Source organism: Hipposideros armiger, unplaced genomic scaffold (genome assembly GCF_001890085.2).
Source record: "Hipposideros armiger isolate ML-2016 unplaced genomic scaffold, ASM189008v1 scaffold_186, whole genome shotgun sequence".
Lineage (NCBI taxonomy): Eukaryota > Metazoa > Chordata > Mammalia > Chiroptera > Hipposideridae > Hipposideros > Hipposideros armiger.
Window position 1 is genome coordinate 2,347,577 of NW_017731536.1, and position 20,990 is coordinate 2,368,566.

Genomic DNA, 20,990 nt, shown 5'->3' on the forward strand with positions numbered 1-20,990 from the left:
TAAGGGGCTGTGGGAAGCCACACAGTGAGGCAAATTCACACCCTGTAGCTGGACTCCCCGGTTCTTTAGGAAAAGTGGATGGGAGCTGGCAGAACCTCAAGACTCCAGAAAGGTGGCACAGCCTTATTTTGCTTCCTGGTGTTGAGTCACGTGACGCGGTCAGTTTAGCCACAGGTAGAGCTGGAAAATCGATCATCCCAGCTGAGCTGACCTGCGTGCGTGGCCAGTGGCCGCCAGCCTCTGAATGAGCGCCCGGGTGGACACGTAGCTCAGCGGATGCCTGGACTCACCAGCAGGCTGCACTGAGGGTCCACAGGCCGGACCTTGGAGACTGCAGGGCTTGGCTCGGCAAGGCGGAAGGGCGAGGGCCTTCCCCTGGAAACACTCCGCCGGGGCAGCCGCGTGCTCTTCCCATGACATCACGCTGCCTCCGAACGTATGAGGCCAAGGATTCTTGGAATGCCTGATTCACCCTGGAACAAAAATAATACCTCGTATTTGTAATGTGCCTTTGTTCCCCAAAGGCTCTCCCAGGCTTGATTGTATTGTAACCTCAGACCAGCCTTGTGACCCAGGCAGGGAATGCAGAGAAGGTGGGAACCTACTTAAAGGACTTGGTATTCCCATTCTGCAAGTGGGAAACACTGAGACACAAGGAGTCAAGTGGTTTGCCAAACCCGCCCCAGGAAATGGGTGCCGGGCAAGGCAGGTCGAGAGCCCTGAATTGCCAGTGGGGTTCAGAGGAGGGCGTCAGAAATGCCTTAGCAGTTGAGTGAGACTCAGAGCCCCATCTGATAACCCCAAAGAAGGCCATTTCCCTGTGGCCTTCTGTGCAGCCCTAAGATGGACGATGGTGGCAAGAGCCTGCAGCACCTCCTCTGTCCCCCGAGGGTACAGCAACAAAGCCAGAGGGCCACCCGAAAACTCAACCCCACCCCCAGCCCTGCCCCACAGGCCCCAGCCACAGGAACTAGCAGGCTGTGGTGGGGAAAGGATTGTTCCCAGCACAGATGGAAACCCAAGGGCCACACGTGGCTTCTGTGGTTTTCCCCAGACGCAGTGGAGCCAAGGCTGGAAGGCCGGATTTCCAAACCTCGTTGCAGAGCTCCGGGCCAGAGCCCTCCCAGGCTTCCCCCTCCCATGAGCCTCAGCGTCCCCGTTCCCAGTGACCTCGGCTCAGCCTTCGGCCTTTGCTTCTGCACGTCTAGCCCAGGCTGCCAGCCCACAGCCCCCTCTCCCCCTGTCTTTGGCCAGGGCCTGGGGTCCTCTAGATTTGGTTTTTAGTGGCTCAGCGGTGATGTGCAGACTGCCTCAGGCCCTCAGGACCCTGCCTGGAACAGGCCTCAAAACCGTGAGGTCGAGGATACACGTTCTAAGGCCAGACTACTTGAATTCAAACCCAAGCTCTGCCTCTTGCAAGCTGTGTGACCTTGGTCAAGTATTTACCCTTTCTGTGCCCCTCTGACCTCTCTATAAAACAGGGTGAACAATAGTCCCTCCGTCTTAGGCCTAACTGAAAGCCATGCCTGGCACATGGTTAGTGCTTCATACATTTCAGCATATTTTTATTCCTTGTGCTCTGAGGCAGCCCTCAGGGCAGCCCTGTGTCCAAGGCTGGCTTCATGGGAGTGTACTCTGTGCAGTGACACAGGGACCTACGTTAGGAAGGGCCGTGCTTCATTGAATGCTCTGCTGTGGCTGTCCTGAAATTCTTAATAGCGTTTGAACAATAGGCCCACATTTCATTTTGCGCTGGTTCCCACAGATTAAGTAGCTGGTCCTGCCTCCAGGACCAAACCAGGACAGACCCCTGTGCTTCTCTCTGCTCCCTTTCCTTCGTGACTTGTTCCTGGTTGCAGCCAGATACTTGTTTCTGTAATTACTGGATTAGTGTTTTTCTCTCCAAATGGATCCTAAGCTCCACAAGGGCACAGTGCTGTGTGCCCAGGGCCTGGCACACTGTGGGGCTCCCTTGAGGCATGCATGAATGCCTAGCCCTATGCCAGACCCCGAGGGAGATTTAGAGAAGGTTGTGTCCCATCCGACAGAAGTGGATGCTTCTAAGAGCCTATAGGAGGAATGCACAAGGCTGTCCCATGGCAGAGACTAGGGAAGCCAGATCATAATCACATTAGGAGTCTGGAGGGAGGGAGGGACAGATCTGGGCCTCGAAGCTCGATGGGATTAGGAGAGGTATTGAGAGACTCCTTAGGGACAGCTGAAGAGCTTTTGTCACACACACCCCACTCCCCCCACTCCCAGCTTCCCTGGAGTGTTCCAGGAGTGATGCTGCCTTAGGCAAGCCCATTGACACCTGATTAACCTCCAGGCAGAGCAGAATCTCAGGATGTGTTTCAATAATGAAGCAATCAACAAACCAGCCTTTCCCCTCATCATTCATTGGTTTGTTGGTTCTGTCGTTGGTGAGAAAAGACTTTTCTCTGCCTTCAGGGTGCAGAGGTACCTGTCAGACACCTCATTTCCATTCCAGAGCGTCCCTTTGGCCAGGTAAACATCTGGCTTCTAAAGCTTTCATCCATGCCATGAAATACTGAGCTTCTTGCGTGAACTTTTGCCTTGCCTGGCGGAGACCTTGGTCTTGAACTATTTCCTGCCCAACTCTGGGCGAAAGGAGTGCCCCCACAGTTAGTTGGGGTGGCAGAGTTTAAAGTTTGGCTGAGTGTCCGGGGCAGTGGGAGTGTTCCTGAAGCCCATGGGCACTCTCCTCATGGCAGTGTCCAGAGACCCCAGTGGGGGTGGTGGGCTGGGCACTCGGAAAGCCACTTAGCACGGTGCCACGATGTTGGGGACGGCCCAAGCAATTGCAGGGTGACTCGGTTGTCTAAGCTTTGTAGTGATGCCCGCGGTTCTGCAGAGAGCACTGAGCCCTCAGATAAGTAATGGTTAAATCCAGGCATAGAGCATTTTAGGCAGGCCCTTAGAGCAGAAACAGATCAGAATTCCAGTACAGAATTTGCTAACGAGCTGGGCAGCCCAGCGGGAACAAAGCAACCTCTCGGAACCCCTGTTTTCTTATCTATAAACCTGTCATGCTGTCACTCATGTAACCCTCACAGAGATGGGGGCCGACACAGACAAGTGACATCACCCCAAGCCATACAACTGTGAGTGGCTAAGCCAGGCCCTGCGCTGGCTGCAGCCTCATGGACAGACCTGCCAAGAAGTGTCCTGCAGAGCAGACCCACTGGATCTCCATCATCTAATTCAACCCCAAGCGTATAGTAGGTGCTCAGTTAACACAGGCCACTTGATCCTTGTCCCTTTGTTTAACCAATGTCATGTTCCCCTCGGTTGGCTCCCTGAAGAGAGAAGTAAGTCTCCCCTGTGCTTTCCTCATTCAGCTTTGCAGCCATTGTGCAAACTGGGGTGGGCGTGAGTGGCAGGCAGTCTTTATTTCCAGGTCCCATGTGCCAACGCTAAGCTCAGCAGCGCCCCCGCACCTGAGCCACTTGTCTTACCTCAGCTCGTGCTTTGTCCTGCTGTCTGGGGCAGGGAAGGTGGGACCCCACGCAGGGCATGTGTAGGTGGGCAAGAATGGAGGCGCCTGAGCTCTAGAATAAGCAGTCATCACTTTTCCTGCAGGCAAGAAATATGAGCCCATGCATAGTTTAAAAACCACTTGCCCTAGGAATTTTGCTTTCAGAAATTTTTAAGCAGACCTACAAATTATGTGGTAAAGTGTCCGACATTGAGAGAACCATAATAAGTCAGTGGCCCTCGGAATATATCTAGTTGGGAACAATTATGAAATAAAAAAACGAACAGAGAGACGTTTGTCTCCATTTGGACTGCTGTTAAAATCATTTTTTAAAGCAAAATCTGAAGTTATTCTCCCTACACCCACCTCCCAAAATGCAGCTGTGGCGTTCTGAGAACTTTTTTTTTTTTTTTTTTTTTTTTTTAATAAAAGAGAGCAGCCTTAGAGTGAAACAAGACATCTGATTTCAGGGCCCAAAGAAGAAAGAATAAACTAAATGAGTGATGGAAACAGCATACTGACAATTTCCATTCTCAAAAAAAAAAGGCATTATTTCCCTAATAGCAGGTGTTACCAGTAGCACAAATGGAATATTAATCTTATCTCCTAAGCCATTCCTCCCCACCACCACCACCAGAGAAAACTTCCCCAGAGAGATTACAGCATAATAAGCAGGCAGGGAGATGGATTTTCCCTTTTTTTTGCTTGCAGGACTGCAAACTGCATGTCTGGTACGTCTCTAAAACCTGGATCCACATATCTGTGTATCTGAGACCAAGTGTGCCTTCCTTGCCCAGCCTCTGGGAGCAAAAGCAACTCATCCCCACTCCAGCCAAACCTAAACCCACAGGTTTCATGGTGAGCAGCCAGCTGGCCCCTGGAAGAAGGTGTCGACGAAACCCAGGGCCAGCAAACACAGAAGAGAAAGGAGCTGGTTTGAGCCAGCTCAGCCAGCGACGACCGCTGATAAATATTTGTGAATGGCCAGAGCAGGGAAGCCTGGGTCTCCGTTGTTGGGGACCGAGGCCCAGCCCCAAGCCTGTTCCAGTGGTTAGGGTCCTCGTAGCCATTTCCCAGGCCAAGGACATGAGCCTCCTGTGGCCTCAGTCACCACAGCAGGTCTCGGCGGTAACTCTGCCTTGCTCCATTGAGGGGGTTGGATCTGAGGGTGAATGGGAGGCAGGAGGTGGACCAGCTAACAGGCTGAGCATATTCCTCAGAGCCTCTCTACAGTCCTCTGGTGTGGGACTTTACCTTATTGAGCCTCAGTTGGCTTTTCTGTAAAATGGAAGAAAGAGTTTTGACTGGCCTGCACACACAGACCAGTCCCAGCAACCACGGGCCTGAAGACGAAACAGGGCCTTGGCCAGGAAGGAGCACAAGGCAGAAGAGAGAGAGGCTCCGTGCTCCTTGCCTCCATGGCGTCTGGCTCTTCCCTGCCTTCCCAGGGGCCACCCAGCCAGTCTTATTTGCCACCCAGTCCCATATCAGCCCTTCTCCCCCTTTTGACTCCATTAATCTCGCCTGCCCAGTTACCAGGGGGCCCCCGAGGGTGGGCTCCCAGGGCTCCCCTCCCCCCCACCCACAGATATCACTCCTCCTGTGCAAGGGAGCTGCCACGCAGGCAGAGTGAGTCTGAGAAGACCCACTGCCACCCAGCAGCCTGGGCATTCATGGCCATTGCTGTATTGACTTTTGAACTAGTAGGACATGGAATTTAAGCCTCTGCTCCGCGCACGCACACACACACACACACAAAACTCACACACACAATTTCCAGGAAGGAACAGCAGAAGTTCTGCAAGACCTAGCTGATTTCTTCTGAGCTCTTGACAACCAGCCATGTAAGAAATTACCTCCTTCCTCCTCCAGGTGGAGAGAAATTTTGTTTGTTTGGGGGGCGGGGAGGGATTTTTGGCAGACAGAGGGAAATCCCTGATATGGTAAGTAGGAAGGCAGACAGTTTCAAGACAAATGCTGGGAAGGATTTGGTCAGCCCTCCTCTGGGGGCATTCCTTGGGCCATCGCTGGAGGCACCACAAAAATTCTAAATAAGGATGACAAAAGTTGTGAGAATCAAGCATTATCTGCCAGGGAATTTCCAAGGTTCTTCTCTGGGCCTAAAAAATTACTCACACTCAAAGAACAAAGAGAGTGGAAGGAGAAAGGGCCAACTAGTTGAAAGTAATTGACAAATAAAAGCAGGGAGAATTCACAAAATTCACAGGGACAAGGCACCCTGGGGAGCTGTGGGCTGTGGAATTTCTTCCCTGGCCCATTGGTGATCTCTGGGAGGAAACTGGCATAATGACTCACTGTGCTGAGGAAGCCCAACTCTTCCGCGGACGCCCATGCTGACAAACCCTGAAAAACCGACCATCTTCCAGAACTTAAAGGCTTAGGCCCATTGATGATTCCTGTCATTAGGAGACCATCAGAGAATGAAACCGTGTGTTTTAGGCATGCCAGTGTGGCATGGAGTATTTAGATGCAGGAACTGGGGCGGCTGGTGGCTCAGTTGGTTAGAGCGTATGCTCTGAACAACAAGGTTGCCAGTTCAATCCCTGAATGGGCCACTTTGAGCTGCACCCTCCTTAAAAAAAAAAAAAATGAAGTAGATGCAGGGACTGCCTCTTCCATCAAATATCAGGGCAGCGAGGCCCTCACACCAGAAATGTATTTCAGAACTCAACGAGATTGAACCCAGAAAACAAGGATGAAAAACACCACACAAGCCTCACCCCCAGTCAGTAGGACTCAGTTCAGCGTACCGGGCTGCTATAGATGTTTCTATAATGACTCTTAAATTATTAAAATACAGACAACTAAAAACCCTGGGTGTTATATATAAAAACAAACATAAGAGGACTGCAAAAGGTGGAGAAAAGGCAGACTGGTTGGGGACCTTGGCACCTGAGGAATGACACAGTGGTGACGTGCTTGAGTCTTCTTCTTGGCCTTATTGATCCCAGACTTGGAGCTAAAGCAGCTAGCAATCCAAAATGCCAGTAGGCACAGGCAGACTCAAAAAGCCCCAACAAAAGTCTGCTCTATTCCAGGCAAGTGCCCCAGAAAATACTGGCTCCACCCCCACCCATACCAACAAAGGCCAAGTGAGAGGCTGAGATTCCACCTTCCTGGCCAGGGTATGACGAGGCACCCAAACCCCCCACCAGGGTGGTGTCAGAGAGGCTGAATGGGGAGCTGGGACTCATCCCTGTGGGGCATGGAGCACCCCCTCTCTGTGTCAGTGGAGGCCAGGTGGAGAGCAACAGTGCAGCACCCAGGGAGGTGTCAGTGTGGGGAGCAGACTCCCACCCTGCCCAGAAGTAAGGAGGACCCCACTTGGGGTGTCAAAGAAGACGCAGTGGGGAACCTGACCCGTACTTCCCGCCTGGCAGCCGGGAGGCAGTGCAGCCCTGACTACCACTGGAGCAAGGTTCAGAGGAAAGCAGCTGAAACAGAAGGTCGGATTAAGTCCAGAGCCTCATAACAAGACCCAAGATGCCCAGGTCTCACCTGAAAACCTCTTGTCATGCCAAAACCCCAGAAAGATCGCAACTGAATGAAGAAAGACAATAGATGCCAATACTGAGATGACAGAAATATTAGAATTACCTAAGATTTCAAAGCAGCCAGCATAAAAATGCTTCCAGGAGCAATTAGGAACGCACTCCAAACAAATGGAAAATAGATCTCTGCAAAGACATAGAAGATATAACAAAAAAACCAACTGGAAAGAGCTAAAAGCTCAATGGATGGGCTCAACAGCAGAATGGAGGGGGCAAAGCAAAAACCAGTGTCCTGGAAGGTAGAGCAGCAGAAATGATCCAGTCTGAGCCTCAAGAGAGAAAACAGACTGAAGAAGAATGATCTGAGCCTCTCAGAGCCGGGGGACCATAACGGCAGATCTAACACACATGTTCTCAGAGTCCAGAAGCTAGAGGAGGAGGAAGGTGGGGCTGAAACGTTACCCGAAGACATCATGGTTGCAGACTTCTCATGCGTTGCTGATGGGAATGGAAAATGGCACACAGCCTCTCTGGAAAACAGTTCAACAGTTTCTTAAAAAGCTCAATTTGAAACTACCTTTACGGGGGCCGGCCGAGTGGCACGTTGGTTAAGAACTGGCTTGGGACGTCAGCTCTGAGCAGCAGGGCCCCGGTTCGTCCCACATATGAGGGCCAGTGACACTGCCCTCTACAGCTAAGATGGTGAACAACAGCTCAACCTGGAGCTGGGCTGCTGTGAGTCGCCAGCGACAGCATAGGCTGCAGCCCCTGCTGCAGTGGGTTGCCATGGGCTACTGTGTGTAGCCAGCAGCCAGCGTGAGCGGCCGTCCAGAGGCCGGCGACTGATCTGCCTTGTCCAGGAAGAGCGTAATGATGGTGCCCGCTTGGGCCAGTGAAGCAACATCCTCTACAACTACACTGAAGAACAAAACAACAGCAACTTGTCTGTTCCCCTTCCCCTGATTCCCCAGTGCTGTTCCCCTCCCCCAATTCCCCATTAAAAAAAAAAAAAAAAAGAAGAAACTACCTTTACTGCCCAGCGATGGTGCTCCCAGGCATTTATCTCGGAGACATGAGAACCGTGTCCACACAAAAACCTGTACACACGTGGTCCTAGCAGCTTTCTGCCTGATAGCCTATGGCCAGAAGCAGCCAGATGGCCCTCAGCGGGTACATGGTGAAATGCACCCACACTGTGGAATACTTACTCGTCACCAGCAAAAAGGGATGAACAATGGAGACGCACGGCCACCCGGATGAATCTCCAGGAGTTATGCTGAGTGAAAAAAGCCAATCCCACTGGGTTACATACTGTACGATTCCATTTATATAACATTATTGAAATGACAAAATCGTAGAAATGGAGCCTAGATTAGTTGTTCCCGGGGGCTGAAGAGGAGGTGGTGAGAGAGAAGTGGGTGTAGCTATACAAGGGCGACATGAGGGATCTTTGTGGTGATGGGAATGCTCTGTGTCTTGACTTGTCAAAATCCCGGTTGTGTGATCTTGTACTTCAGTTTTGCAAGATGTTACCTTGCGAGGAACCTGGGTAAAGGCTACAAAAGATCTCTCTGTATTATTTCTTACAACGGCACATGAATCTATAGTTACCTCCCAATAAAAAGTATAGAAGAACAAATCCATGTTCATTTAGAAAACACAACTAAAAAAGAAAATGATCATCACTGTTAACATGCTGGTGTGTGTCCTTCCAGATTCTTCTATGCATATAATTCTTCTATGCGTATAAATACATGCCTTAAAAGATAGCCCTGTGCAGACGTATTACAACACATGCGTTCTTCCACCAACAAGAGTGAACTCTTTCACCATGTTCTTGCTAAGTTCACATTCAGCTCTTCACTGTTGTAAACACTGGGGGTTGAACATCCTACACCCCATGAACAGCCTACACCCCATGGGTGTCTCTGATGATTTTCTTCTTAAATTGCCACAAGCAGAATCGCAAGGTCCAGTGGTTTGCATGTTTTAGAGGCTCTTGTAACAAATTGTCAAATTTTTCTCCAGACATACTAATTTCTACCTCTAACATACAATGTGTTGCAAGTTTCTATTTGTTCAGAAACAAAAAGAAGACTACCCACCTGTCTCTCACTTTACAACTTTAATTCCCCCCTGAAAACCCTGCCAACTTAGGGAAAGCTTTTCAATGAAAAAAAAAAATGCTTTCGTTAATTTTAATGGGAAAATGATACATTTAACCCCAACCCAAGATACCCCCAAATTTTCACAGATACACAAAATTTATCAAGTGAACATTGACATTGAGTTTCTATAAGTAATGATCATTTGAAAGAAAATAAATACAATTTGGTCATAAAATACAATACGAGGAAGGGCTCTCATCCCTGCTAATGAGATGGGTCACAGGACAGTGTGGGCCTCGTTTTTTAGAAGGTAAGGTCTTCTTTCTGCAAACTTTCTTCACTGACTTTACAACTTTTGAGGGGCTCGTGGTTACCTTGTTCTCCAACTTACATCAGATAAAGTGATGGCACAGAAAACACTGAGGGTGAACAAGAGATGGAAGACAAAGGGGCCCCTTGTGCACAGACTGAAGGGTCCTTAGAATACCCCTCCCCCACCCCCAAACTCGCTTGCCTTCAGTCCACAAATCAAAATATTTGGTTTGTCCTATGGTGTAGACCTCAGATTTTCTCCATATGATGTCCTCTGCTTAGAAAGTATTTTGTCAAGTAAATCGATGAGCCTGTCTTTGCCTAAAACCATCAAATTAGATATCACTTCTGTATTAGCTTGGACTGCCATAACCACATAGCACAGACTGGGTGGCCAAACAACAGAAACTTAATCTTCTTGCAGTTCTAGGGGCTGGAAATCCAAGATCAAGGTGTCACCAGGTTGGGTTTCTCCTGAGGCCACCCCCTTGCTTTGCAAATGGCCACCTTCTTGCCCTGTGTTTACATGGTCTTTCCTCTGCACATGGACATGTCTGTGTCCTAATCTCCTCTTATAAAGACACCAGTCATATTGATGGGCCTCATCCTAACGGCCTCCTTTTAGCTTAATCACATATTTAAAGGCCCTATCTCCAAATACAGTCACTTTCTGAGATACCAGGGGTTGGGGCTTCAACGTATGAATTGGCAGGGGGAGGGGGACACAATTCAGCCCAATTTATTATAGCATATTTTGTTAATAAGCTTGGGGATAACATGGCAATGTGCAGGGAAAGAAAAAAAAAAGTTTAACTTTTTAAGAGCCATTATGGTAAGAAGTCATTGACAGGATAGTTGTTATTGGATGAAGCTCTGTGTGTGTGTCTTTGCTGAAACATGCATAGAATGTGTGTTCAGGAGATTCATAAAATGGTAACAGTTGCTTTAAGAGGACATAGTAGGTGGCCGGGGACAGAGTCAGGAGGGTTCATGATGTACTCTATTGTATCTCTTTAATTTTGTTCCCCGCACCTGTATTAATGCATATTCTAACAGGGGAATAAAATGCTTAAGTTAAGGATTGACTTAAATCCTCTTTAATCCCGGGGCCTGTCTGTCTCATTCTGTGCTGTATCCCCAGGCCCTGTCACAGAGCCTGTCACACAGGAGGCGCTCCGTAAGGGTGTTGAAAGCATGAATAAATGAACAACTCAGTGAATTCCTCTTCTAGTGTTTGGACGCAGGGACCCTGAACAGCCCACCTAGTGACCCTCTCTGTCATTCCCCTTTGGTTTGCAGACGGCAGCAGAGACCTCCAGGAGGAAACAAGCCCCAACAGCACAGTGACCACCAGCCAGGCAGTGCCAAACACAACAGGGACCACCAGAAATCCTACCAAGGGGGCTCGGTGCCCCATCCCTCGGGGAGGCCCACCCATCACGGCTACAGCCAGAACCGGCGCTGGCACCATAGCAACATGAAGCACCCACCCAGCGACAAGGGGGAGGCAGGCGCCCACCGCAATGCCAAAGACACCATGACCATGGAGAGCCCCAAACTTGAGGACACCCTGGGGGACACCGGGCACAGCAGCCTCGAGTCCCCCTGCATCCCTGATGGCCTGGCCCCAGTGGTTTCCGAGAGGCTGCCCCCACAGCAGCCAGGGGTCCCAGAGGCCGAGACAAAGCGTAAAGACAGTATTATTCCCGAACGCATGGGGGAGCGGCCCAAAATTACCCTACTCCAGTCTTCCAAAGACAGGCTGCGGCGGAGGCTGAAAGAAAAGGTACCGGTAATTGAATTTTTGTTGTTCTCTTGCACCAGGGAGGATGGCGCGAGGTAGGCACGTTGGTAGGTGGGCTCGGGTTGGAGGGCCTGGGAAGCTGTGGGGAGGAAGCAGGACCCGCCACACCAGGCCACCGCTGCCTTAGGGACACCTGGCCACCAGAGGGCGGGCCCATGGCCAGCTCTGCGTGAACCTCTCCAGCACATTCCCACTCCTCATATTCTGGCCCCTCAAGAGGCCCAGGTGGGCACTTGGTACCAGCGCCCAGCCTAAGAGGCCCAGGTGGGCACTTGGTACCAGCGCCCAGCCTAAGAGAGGAGGAAAGGGAAAAGCACAACCCTGGGGGTGAGGGGAGCAGCGTAGGGGAAGACGGCCCTGTTAATGCTAAAGGGCTTTGGGGGACAACATGGAGCTTATAAGGACTGATGACGCTTCTCCTGGAGGTGATTACCAGCCAGGCTGTGGTCCCTGCCAGGGTCGAGAGCAAAGGTGAGTTGGGCAGAGTGCAGGCAGGCCTCAGCCTTGCCATTCCCGTCTTCGATCAACCAGCGGCCAGTGAGGGGTCTAAGGGACAACATTTAAGGAAGCCCTCGCTCCCAGCATCACACAGGTGCTGACCTTGCCCTGGCATGGCCTTGAGAGTGAGGGCCTCCTTAAACTTTGTGCCCCAGGAACCTCTCTTTTCTCACCCTACTCCTGGCCCTGGTCTCTAGGGCCTGGGTCACGTACTGGAGGAAATGCCCTCGAGCCTTCAGAGGAGGGGTGGGGATCTCTCTCTGGCAGCATTAACTCCACTGGGCTCACCCTAGTAGCTCCCCCTCCCTGGCCAAGGCTGCAGGTAAGGTCACCTTGGAGAGGAACTTCCCAAGAGAGGCTGACTTGCTCCCAGCCTTCCCCGTGGAGTCCTCTTCTTAGGGCTTCTGGGAAGCTCCACGTCAGGGTTTGTCCCCAGCCTGTCTCTACTGCCTTCTCTCCCCCACCTTTCGCCCCAGAGTCCAGGCCCAGGTTCCACACTTAGGCAACACAGACAGATCAGACCTCTTCCCCAATCAACTCTTGAAGCTGAAATGCTGCTCCTGGCGTCCTTCACAGCCCGAGCTGCCCGCCCCACCACTCCTGTGAGGCGGGCAGCTGTGAGGTTTTAGAGGAAAGTCTCACTCATTCCCTTACCTCCCAAAGGAAGGAGCCTGGAGGAAGTTCCCAACTGATGACCAGTGTGTAGTCTGCACATGCAGAGTTTCCAGGACAGATTGCCACAGCCTGGCCAGGGAGAGAGGATTATTAACTCAGTTCTCTCCAGTTGTACTAAACCTAACTGCAGTGCCACAGAATGGAAATAACACGGGCTTTGAGGTCCAGCAAACCAGGCTCAGTCCTCACTCAGCCTATAACTGGCTTGGATGACCTTGAGCAAGTCACCTAACCTCTCTGAGACTCAGTTTACTTGCCTGTAAAATGGGTGTAATGTTACCCACCTTGCAGACAAACTATGAAGATTAAATGTCATAATGTGTAAAGACCCTCATAGGTGGTTATTATTCCATATACAGACCATTATTCCTGCCCTGGGGCCCAGATGGTTGGGTGATGGGGTAGGGAAGGAGAGTAGGATAGAACAGATAAGGTAGATCCATAGCACCCGCACACTGGTTCAGGACACCTCAGCTGAGGCCTCCTGGCATCCTGGACCAGAAGGACCTGGGCTCCGGCGATGGTTGGGTTCAGGGGAAGCCCTTCTAGTATAACCTCCTTATGTTACCAGTGAGGAAACTGAGGCCCAGAGAATGAAACCACTTCCCAAAGCCATACGGTTAGAGGCAGACCGCAGGTTCTAGAACTCCCATCTGTGCTTCCCAGCCCAGAGCCCTCCTTGTTGAGAACAGGGCAGGTGTGGGACCTCACTTTATGACCCTGATCCTGGCGTTCACCCCAACTTACCTCACATCCCGGCGGGTAAGTTGGTCGTACTCTGGCCACCAATCTATTGTGTCTGAGTAAATACTTTGGAGACTGTCGGATGTCATTTTCTTCTTCATCCAGCCTCGCTCTGGCGCAGTGGCATTGAAACCTCATAGGTTTGTGGGTTTTTCTGTCTGAAATTTCTCTCCTAGAAGTGCCAGTCATTTGGCTGACACATGGGAGGACTTCTCAGTGTGGGTGCTGGTGGGTAGAAGGCCAGCCCAGTCTCCATAGGCTACGAAGCCAGGGCCATGCCCAGAGAACACGACCGCCCTTAGGGCTGTAGAAGCCGGGGGTCTGACAGCCACTCCATGGGCACCTCTGACCAACACAGCAAGCATTTGGGATGCCACCCTCCTTCCTGACCTACGCTTCCTGCCTTCGTTTTCTCTTTGGCCTAATTTTTTATTTGTCATCTTATTTCATCTTTTATAAGCCCCATTAAATCGTTTCTGGATTGAGACATGTGATGGGCAAGTAGACAAACACAACCAATATATGTGAGACTCCTGGGTTAGCGCTAGAGCTTGTTAGAAGGATGGGGTCAGGAGGTCACAGGGGCCAAGGAAAAGGTTAGCAGAGAGCCAGGGGGCCCCCCGGCCCTCGGTGGAGGTCAGCATTCCTGGAGGGCTCCGACCTCAGGTTCTAGAAGGTAGGACTGGGTCCTTTCTGGGGGTGGCAGCCCTCCCTCCACAGGCAACACACACACACACACGCACGCACACACACACACACACACACACACACACACACACACACACAGACCTCAGCTCCGCTCAGGCGCCACTCGGTTTGTCTCCCCTGCCCCCAGGATGACGTGACAGTGGAGACCACCAACCCTCAGCAGAACAAGATGGACAAGCTGATCGAGATCCTGAACAGCATGCGGAACAACAGCAGCGACGTGGACGCCAAGCTCACCACCTTCATGGAGGAGGCCCAGAACTCCACCAACTCCGAGGAGATGCTGGGCGAGATCGTGCGGACCATCTACCAGAAGGCCGTGTCGGACCGCAGCTTTGCCTTCACCGCCGCCAAGCTCTGCGACAAGATGGCGCTCTTCATGGTGGAGGGGACCAAGTTCCGGAGCCTGCTCCTCAACATGCTTCAGGTAACCGGACACCGACAGCTGCGCCTCCATCCCCGCCCCGCCCCGCGGTGGGTTATTACTAGAGAGAAGGCTGCAAATTCTGACCACGGTTGAACTTTTCCCAAGTTCCTCCCTGGCCCGATTAATTATAGAAAATAAAAAGGCACTCAAGGGGCAAGGGATGAGTGGCCGGATTTGCGTGTGTTTGTGAGAGAGCTCCATGGTTACGATGGACCAATATAATTTTATAGGTGCTTCATGTTTAACCAGCCTTTCCCTCTTTCTATTTCCATGATAAAAGGGCTGGCTCTGGGTCTTAACCAGGCTCTGAGCTTTGACCTCCGCGTCCAAGCAGACACAAACTTGTGGACTTCCCTTTTCCTTCTCCTCCTCCCCCTAAAGACCCCCCCGCCCGGCCTCTGGAGGTGGTGTTGTTGGTTGTAACCGGTACTTAAATGGGTCTGAGCAGACAGCATGAGGGCTCTGAGCAGGAAAGGTTTGGTCTGTCTGCCCATGCACCGGCCTTCCTGAAACCATTCTCAGGGCAGAGGGGAAGCGTGGCGATCTAAGATTGTGTTGTTCCTTGGTGCCTTTCCACTCAAAACCCCTCCACTCCCGGAAAGCCTAGTCCCACCCCTCCTCATGCTCCCCTCCACGGATGGCAGCGTCCCGCAATAGTTGTACCGGTGTGAGTGTGTAGTAAGCACGGGCGCTTAGACAGCCCCGCACGGTTTCATCTCATGAGTGGGGACCCGAGGGGCTGATACCTGCCCTTCTGTCATGGGTGGTAACAGGTAAACCAGTGGCCCCATCACTGGTGGGAAAGACAGCAGGTGGCACGGCATGGCAGCCGCGCCAGGCCCTGGGGCTATCCTGGGAGACTCTTGGCTGGAGAAAAGTTATTTCTGCTTTTACTTTGTACCTTAGACTTGTCAAGGTATGAATTGAGTTTCCCAGTTAAGGTAAAACAGTAGCTTGGAAGTTGTGAAAGTAGAATTCCAGAACTGGAAAAGGCCACAGACCAGGGTGACCACACAATAGGTCACCCAAAGCACGACACTTCTGAGAGTCAGAGGGGCGCTGTTTGTAATTATACGTAGACACCAGGCGTTAACCAGGGCGGATGGTCACCCTGGTCTGAACCACCATGGTGTTTTCCCGAAAAACAGGGAGGAAGGAACGCCCTCCACATGCTCCCACAGGGCTCCACCCCCGCGCTCCTCTCGCCTTCTGCTCCCTGCAACCTGAGCCCTCGCTGGCCCGCCTGCTGCGTCTCTCCAGCTCCAGGCCCCGATCAGGTTCCCATTCCTGGATCGTCCGCGCTCCCCTGGTGACGAATTCCCGCATTACCTGAGGGATTTGCACATCGGGCATGTTCCTCACGGGCCGGAATGTCCTGGGAGAGTGTGGAGGGTGACAGCGAGGAGAAGCCTGTCTGCCACGTACCGCCAGGCACTGGGGGGTTAGGGTCAGGAGCAGCCTTTGGCCGGGGCTTTTGTCTTTTCTCGGAAAGGCCAGGATAGGGCAAGACTTCCAGACAATGGCTAACCAGCTCCAAGTCACCTGGTCGGAGCCAGTGGCGGACAGACACACGGTGTGGAAAGAGACACACCCAGCCAGGAAGGGCAGCTCGCCTCAGGGGCTGCCCAGGACCCTGCCTAGGTCAGGCATTTCTTCCAAAGACCCGTGGTGTGAGCGGCCTTGCCCACAGTGTCGGGCAGAACATCAGTCCTGGCAAATGCTCAGCTCAGAAAGGGTCTCTGTGGTCCCACACTGGCCTCTCCATTAGCCACAGAGCAGACTGGCTTAGGACAGCAGGAAGGGAACCTGTTTAGCTGCGTTGAACTCGGCGAAGTTCTCTTTACAATCCCCAGCTAGGAAGTTCTCGTGGAATTACTATGCTAGGAGACACAGTTTGGCAAACAGTAGGACAAAGAAAGAGCCCTAAATTGAAAGCTGGGAAACGTTTCTCGACTGGATTCGTGCCTCCAACTGGAGCTCGTCCTCTGCAGCTCCCGCTGGGAAGTGCTCAGTTGTTTGATACCCAGCAGTGGACCTTACGATTTGCGATTTGCGCGCTGAATTGGGGGGCTTACTGAGGTGTGAGTGGCCCCACATGAGCCTCTTTGTTTCTCACTGTCCCCAGGCCCGGCCACTGACATGAAACAGTCCTGGGTCCCCCTAGTCCTCAGAAACCTGTTTATTTACCCCATCATGTGGCTAAGTATAGGTATGTCAACCCTACTGGTGCCACCGTGTCTCTGGGGCAGAGGACAGCTATCACTCCCACATCTGCCATCTGCCTGGGCGGAGCATTGGTGGGTTCAGGTATTTAGAAATCTAAATGTCCCCCATAGGCCTCACTGACCCTCTCTACACCACCTGTAGCCCCAGCTTTTGTGGACGCTGAGGAGGGAGCCCCTTGGAGGCATAACCAGAGGGCTTGAGCCGGGCTCTCAGGCCTGCTGGGTGCTGTTCAAGACCCTTTTGGCTCCCGTGGGACTCAGTGCTGGCGTGAGGCTGCCCGCTGAGCTCCCTGCAGACCCACTGCTTACAAGGCCCAGAGGAAGCCGACACCACGTGTCTGATGGGGCCTCTTCAGGCCCTGCTGCTCCTCGCTGCAGCTCAGGAAGTGATAGGTTAGACTAGGCTTCCCAGTCAACATAATTCATGGCCACATACCAACCCAGACTCACAGGTACAGAAAAGGAGAGCATGGCTCATTAAACCCCACTTTCCTTCCTAACACCCACAGGGATGTCTTTTTCACCTGCTTGCATTTCCTGACAAACCTGAGTTGTATCCCTTTGCTGGCGGACAGTGCTGGGTCCAGTCCCCAGAGCCCTTCGCTCCCCTTTTCCATCTAAGGGTCAGGCTCAGCTTCGTCTCCTCTAGGCCCACGGTCACTGGATCCCCAGCCAGCCCCTGCTTCAGTTTGGTGGCCTCTGAGATGCCCCTCATGTGGCCAGGTTTGGCTGCTGCCTCCACATACAAGTTCTGAGACCTAGCTTAGTGAGGCTGGCTGCAAAGAGGCTGGGGTGTGAAGTGTCCTCTAAACACAGCTCCCAGCAGCTGTGTCTTTGGATGTTGCTCTCCTTGGCCAACCACTCTTGGTGCCTGGGCTTCAGCAGTGGGAACTGGCAGCCTGCGGGGAGGGGGGCAGGCTCTGATGTAGAGGACACTCTTGGCAGAAGTGTGAGGACTGCCTGTCAAGTTGGAGTACAGCTCCCATAGAGAGAGAAATGGGCCGGGGGACGCTAAAGGACCTTTAACCCTTCCCAACCTGGCTCAGCATTGTCCACTCAAGAAACCCAGAAGCATTGCTCTCAAGAGCTCTGATGATGCCAGAGACCCTGGGGTCTCAGTGGACCCCTGTCACCAATCCCACAGCTCAAAAATGACCTTCAATTTTTACATCTAAACTGAGTCTTTTTGCCTTAGATGTGGTTCTTTTCTTAGTAGCGTTCTTATAAGTAAAATTCTACTTACTTGAAAGATACTTAAAATTCTACTTACTTGAAAGATACTCTTATAAGTAAAATTCTACTTACTTGAAAGTCTGTGTGTGCATTAGATCAGTTTCTCAAACTTGAACGTGGGTATGCATCACTTGGGATTTTACTTAAATGCAGATCCTGGTTCAGTAGGTCTCGGTGGAACCTGAGATTCTGCATGTCTAACCAGCTCCCAGGTGCTGCTGGCCCAGGAACAAGGCATTGGGTGACTGATGGTTTGTAGGTGATGGGTCAGTTTCATAGACGGGCCAACTGAGGCATATAGCCTTTTATCGGTGTGATTGTCAGAAGTGGGGCTGCAGCCTGGGAATATTGAGTTTCAGTCACTGTTTTCTTCACACCAATGAAGAAAGGTTCTCAGCCTACCTGTCCATCAGACTCGCATTAGGAAGAGCTTTTAAAACATACCAGCAGGGGCCCTACCCCAGGCCATTAAACGAGACTCTCCAGGGATGAGCCTGGGCATCCTTTTTAAAAGAACTCCCCAGTTGAGTCTACCATGCAGCAGGTTGAGCACCACTGTTAGGAAGCTACTCCAGAGATGCCTTGACTGTGCCACCGTTGTCACCTATGAACCAGCTGTCCCTACCTGTCACCCCATAAATGAGTCAAGAGATATGTACCAGGCACTGGACTCTTTGCTGAGCAATGTGGGTGGAGGACTCAGAGCCTGAGCTGGTGGGAGAACACCAAAGCAGGCGACGTCGGCAGCCGAGACCGTCCCATCACTTTGCCCATCCTCAGTTTCCCCTCTGTGCAGTGAGGAAACTGGGCTGGGCCATCCCAGGGGCCCTTTCTCATTCTTTTCTGCATCATTCTAAGGTTCCTCGCAGAGGACCTCCACCCTAACCAAGTGAGCCAAGCGGGAGGCCAAAGCTGCCTCTCCTCTCCCATGGACCCCGTTTCTTTCTGCCCTCAGCTCCGTTCCTCATGCCCTTTTCCTTTCTCTTGGCCTCGGAGATTTGTCGGAGCAGCTATCACGTGTTTTAGGAAAAGGGCCTCACTCCCAACCCACACTGCCAGGCCGTACCGGAGGCCAGGCCACTCAGGAAAGCTGGGGTGGTGGTCAGCTTCACTGCCCAGCCTACCTCACTCCATCCCTTCCCCCCCAACCCTCCAGCTCCCGGCTTTTTCATGTTTGCAGAGGTCCACACCCACTAGAGTATGTGGATTGATTATTTCTGACTTGCAGGAGAATGTGGGCTGCCCGGGGCCCCAGGTTACAGAAGTCACCAAAACTCGGCCTTCATCCTCACCCGGGATTTATGGTACAATAATGGGGAAGGAGGGGGCTCCAGTTTCACAGCGAGGTGAAGCATGAGTGTGCCTCTTTTTATGGGACCTTTGGAATGATAGGAATTGGAGGCCTGAGCCCCCTCCGCCCAGCACTGCCCTGTCACCACCCCAGGCCTTCACTTGGGCTCGGGGAGTGCTCCTTTGCCGAGCTAGGGTTGGGTAGTACAAGTTCAAGCCCTCCTCTGTTGAAATGTGTGTGCCCTGTTTAGCCAAGAGGTGTCTACATCTGAGCTATGCAGAGCAAAGTATTATTAGAGCAGGCATCAGTGTGTCTGTAACTAAACCCAACTCTCCCTAGCAACTGTTGCCAACAACACCTCTAACAGAAGGATGCAATACCTTTTTTTTGAAGAAAAAAAAAATAACTCAACCAAGTCGTAAACACAGCAGGGCTGTTGTGAAAAGACAACGAAAAACCAGAATCTGGCATGTGACCAGACTTCAAAATATATTGCTCTCTGCCAGCACCTTCTAGAAGACAGACTCTTAAAAAATTGACCTCGGGCTAGAGACGGATAAACTCTTCAAAGTTTCTAGCCGGGTTGCCATTAAGCCTTGTGTTTGAGCTTCTTGATATACAGAAACTCAATTGAGTGGTGACAGGGGCTTCGTGGGGCCTCTGTGGGGTCTCTGGGAATGATTTTAACTCTGAGTTATAATGCCAGAAGGGGCACTCAAGATTTTCTGTTCTGGCTGCCCCTATCAATAAATCAGAATATAAGATACATCTTCAGGACTTGTGTGACACATCCGCCCCTGCTCCCGATGCTATGTTTGCCAGCTTGGACAGCGGACCTGGGCCAGTCCTCTAACTCTAGTCATAAGGGGGAACCTCCTTCCTTCCTGGTTCTCTCAAGGTCTCAGGAAAACGTAAAGCCGTCCCCCTTTGCCTAAAGTGTGGAGTTCCTAACCCTGTCTCTTACAGAGGAGGGGAGATGAGGGACAAACCTTGATTCCTGGAGTTGTAAGCAGCCCTAAGTTGTAAACGCCTCCTGGCTGAGTTATCACTGGTCCCCAGCTCCTGACATCATGACTTCTACATAGTAGGTGCTCAGTAACTGTCTGTGCGTTGAGGGATGTGCCCTCCATCTTAGGCACCAATGCTCCCTGGTGTGTGCTGGGCTTCTCACCTCTCCTGAACATGTCCCTGTGTGTGAATGTGGAGATGCTCTCTCCAAGGCGGGTTCCAGAGCAGGGTTCCTTCCCCACATTTACATATGAGGCAATTGGCTCATCGGCACTACAAGCCCCGCCCAAAGTCACCGGGGCTGAATGGGGGCCGTCAGTCCAGCACCCAAGCTCCTGGCTCCCACACCACCCCCCAAATCCTATGTGAGAGTCAGAAACTTGGGAAAGCCAAGAATCTGCCTCATGAAGCTATCAGCAGGGATTTCAAAACCCACCCTTCTAGAAGAATCACATGGCAGTTCCAGCAACCTCCAAGCCTCTGAGCTTTCTGGGCCAGTGGAGGGCTGAGGGTGTCTGAGGAAACGCCTCCATGTCTCCATTCGCTGTATCCAGATGAACCACACAAGCTGTTATTCCCGAGGTTCGGCTCTCCCCGCTCGCACCCTATCCCCATGCTCAGACCTCCTCCCCTCACTTCTACACGCCCACCGCTGAGCCGACGTGCACTCCAGGCATGTAAACTAATTTTACTGTTGGCCCAAGCTGGGCATACCCAGGGATAGAACATTGTTCTGTTCATTCCAGAGCCCGAGTAAAGCCCTGGGCTGGACCCACCCCGAGCTCCCTCCACTGCTGCTGGAAATCAAGAGGGGACGGAGCAAAGCAAAGGGCCAGCGGGCAAGGCAAGCAGCTTTCCCCGTGGGCAGATCGAGGAGGGTGATTTCAGAGGCCCACCGAAGATCTTTTTCTAAAAAACGCTGCTCCACCTACTGGCTGGCATCTGA

The 20,990-nt window shown here is 52.0% G+C and overlaps 1 protein-coding gene across 7 annotated transcripts in view; it reads left to right on the forward strand.

The window, feature by feature from the left end:
* CTIF (cap binding complex dependent translation initiation factor) overlaps positions 1 to 20,990 on the forward strand; it is a 284,572-nt gene that overhangs the window by 172,206 nt on the left and 91,376 nt on the right. For 5 of the 7 annotated variants that reach the window (XM_019652735.1, XM_019652734.1, XM_019652739.1 and 2 more), the window contains 2 exons: positions 10,731 to 11,223; positions 13,988 to 14,287. In XM_019652735.1, coding sequence (XP_019508280.1) covers positions 10,731 to 11,223; positions 13,988 to 14,287 — 793 coding nt within the window. The remainder of the gene's footprint in view (positions 1 to 10,730; positions 11,224 to 13,987; positions 14,288 to 20,990) is intronic. The other 2 variants (XM_019652738.1, XM_019652740.1) reach the window with 1 other exon arrangement.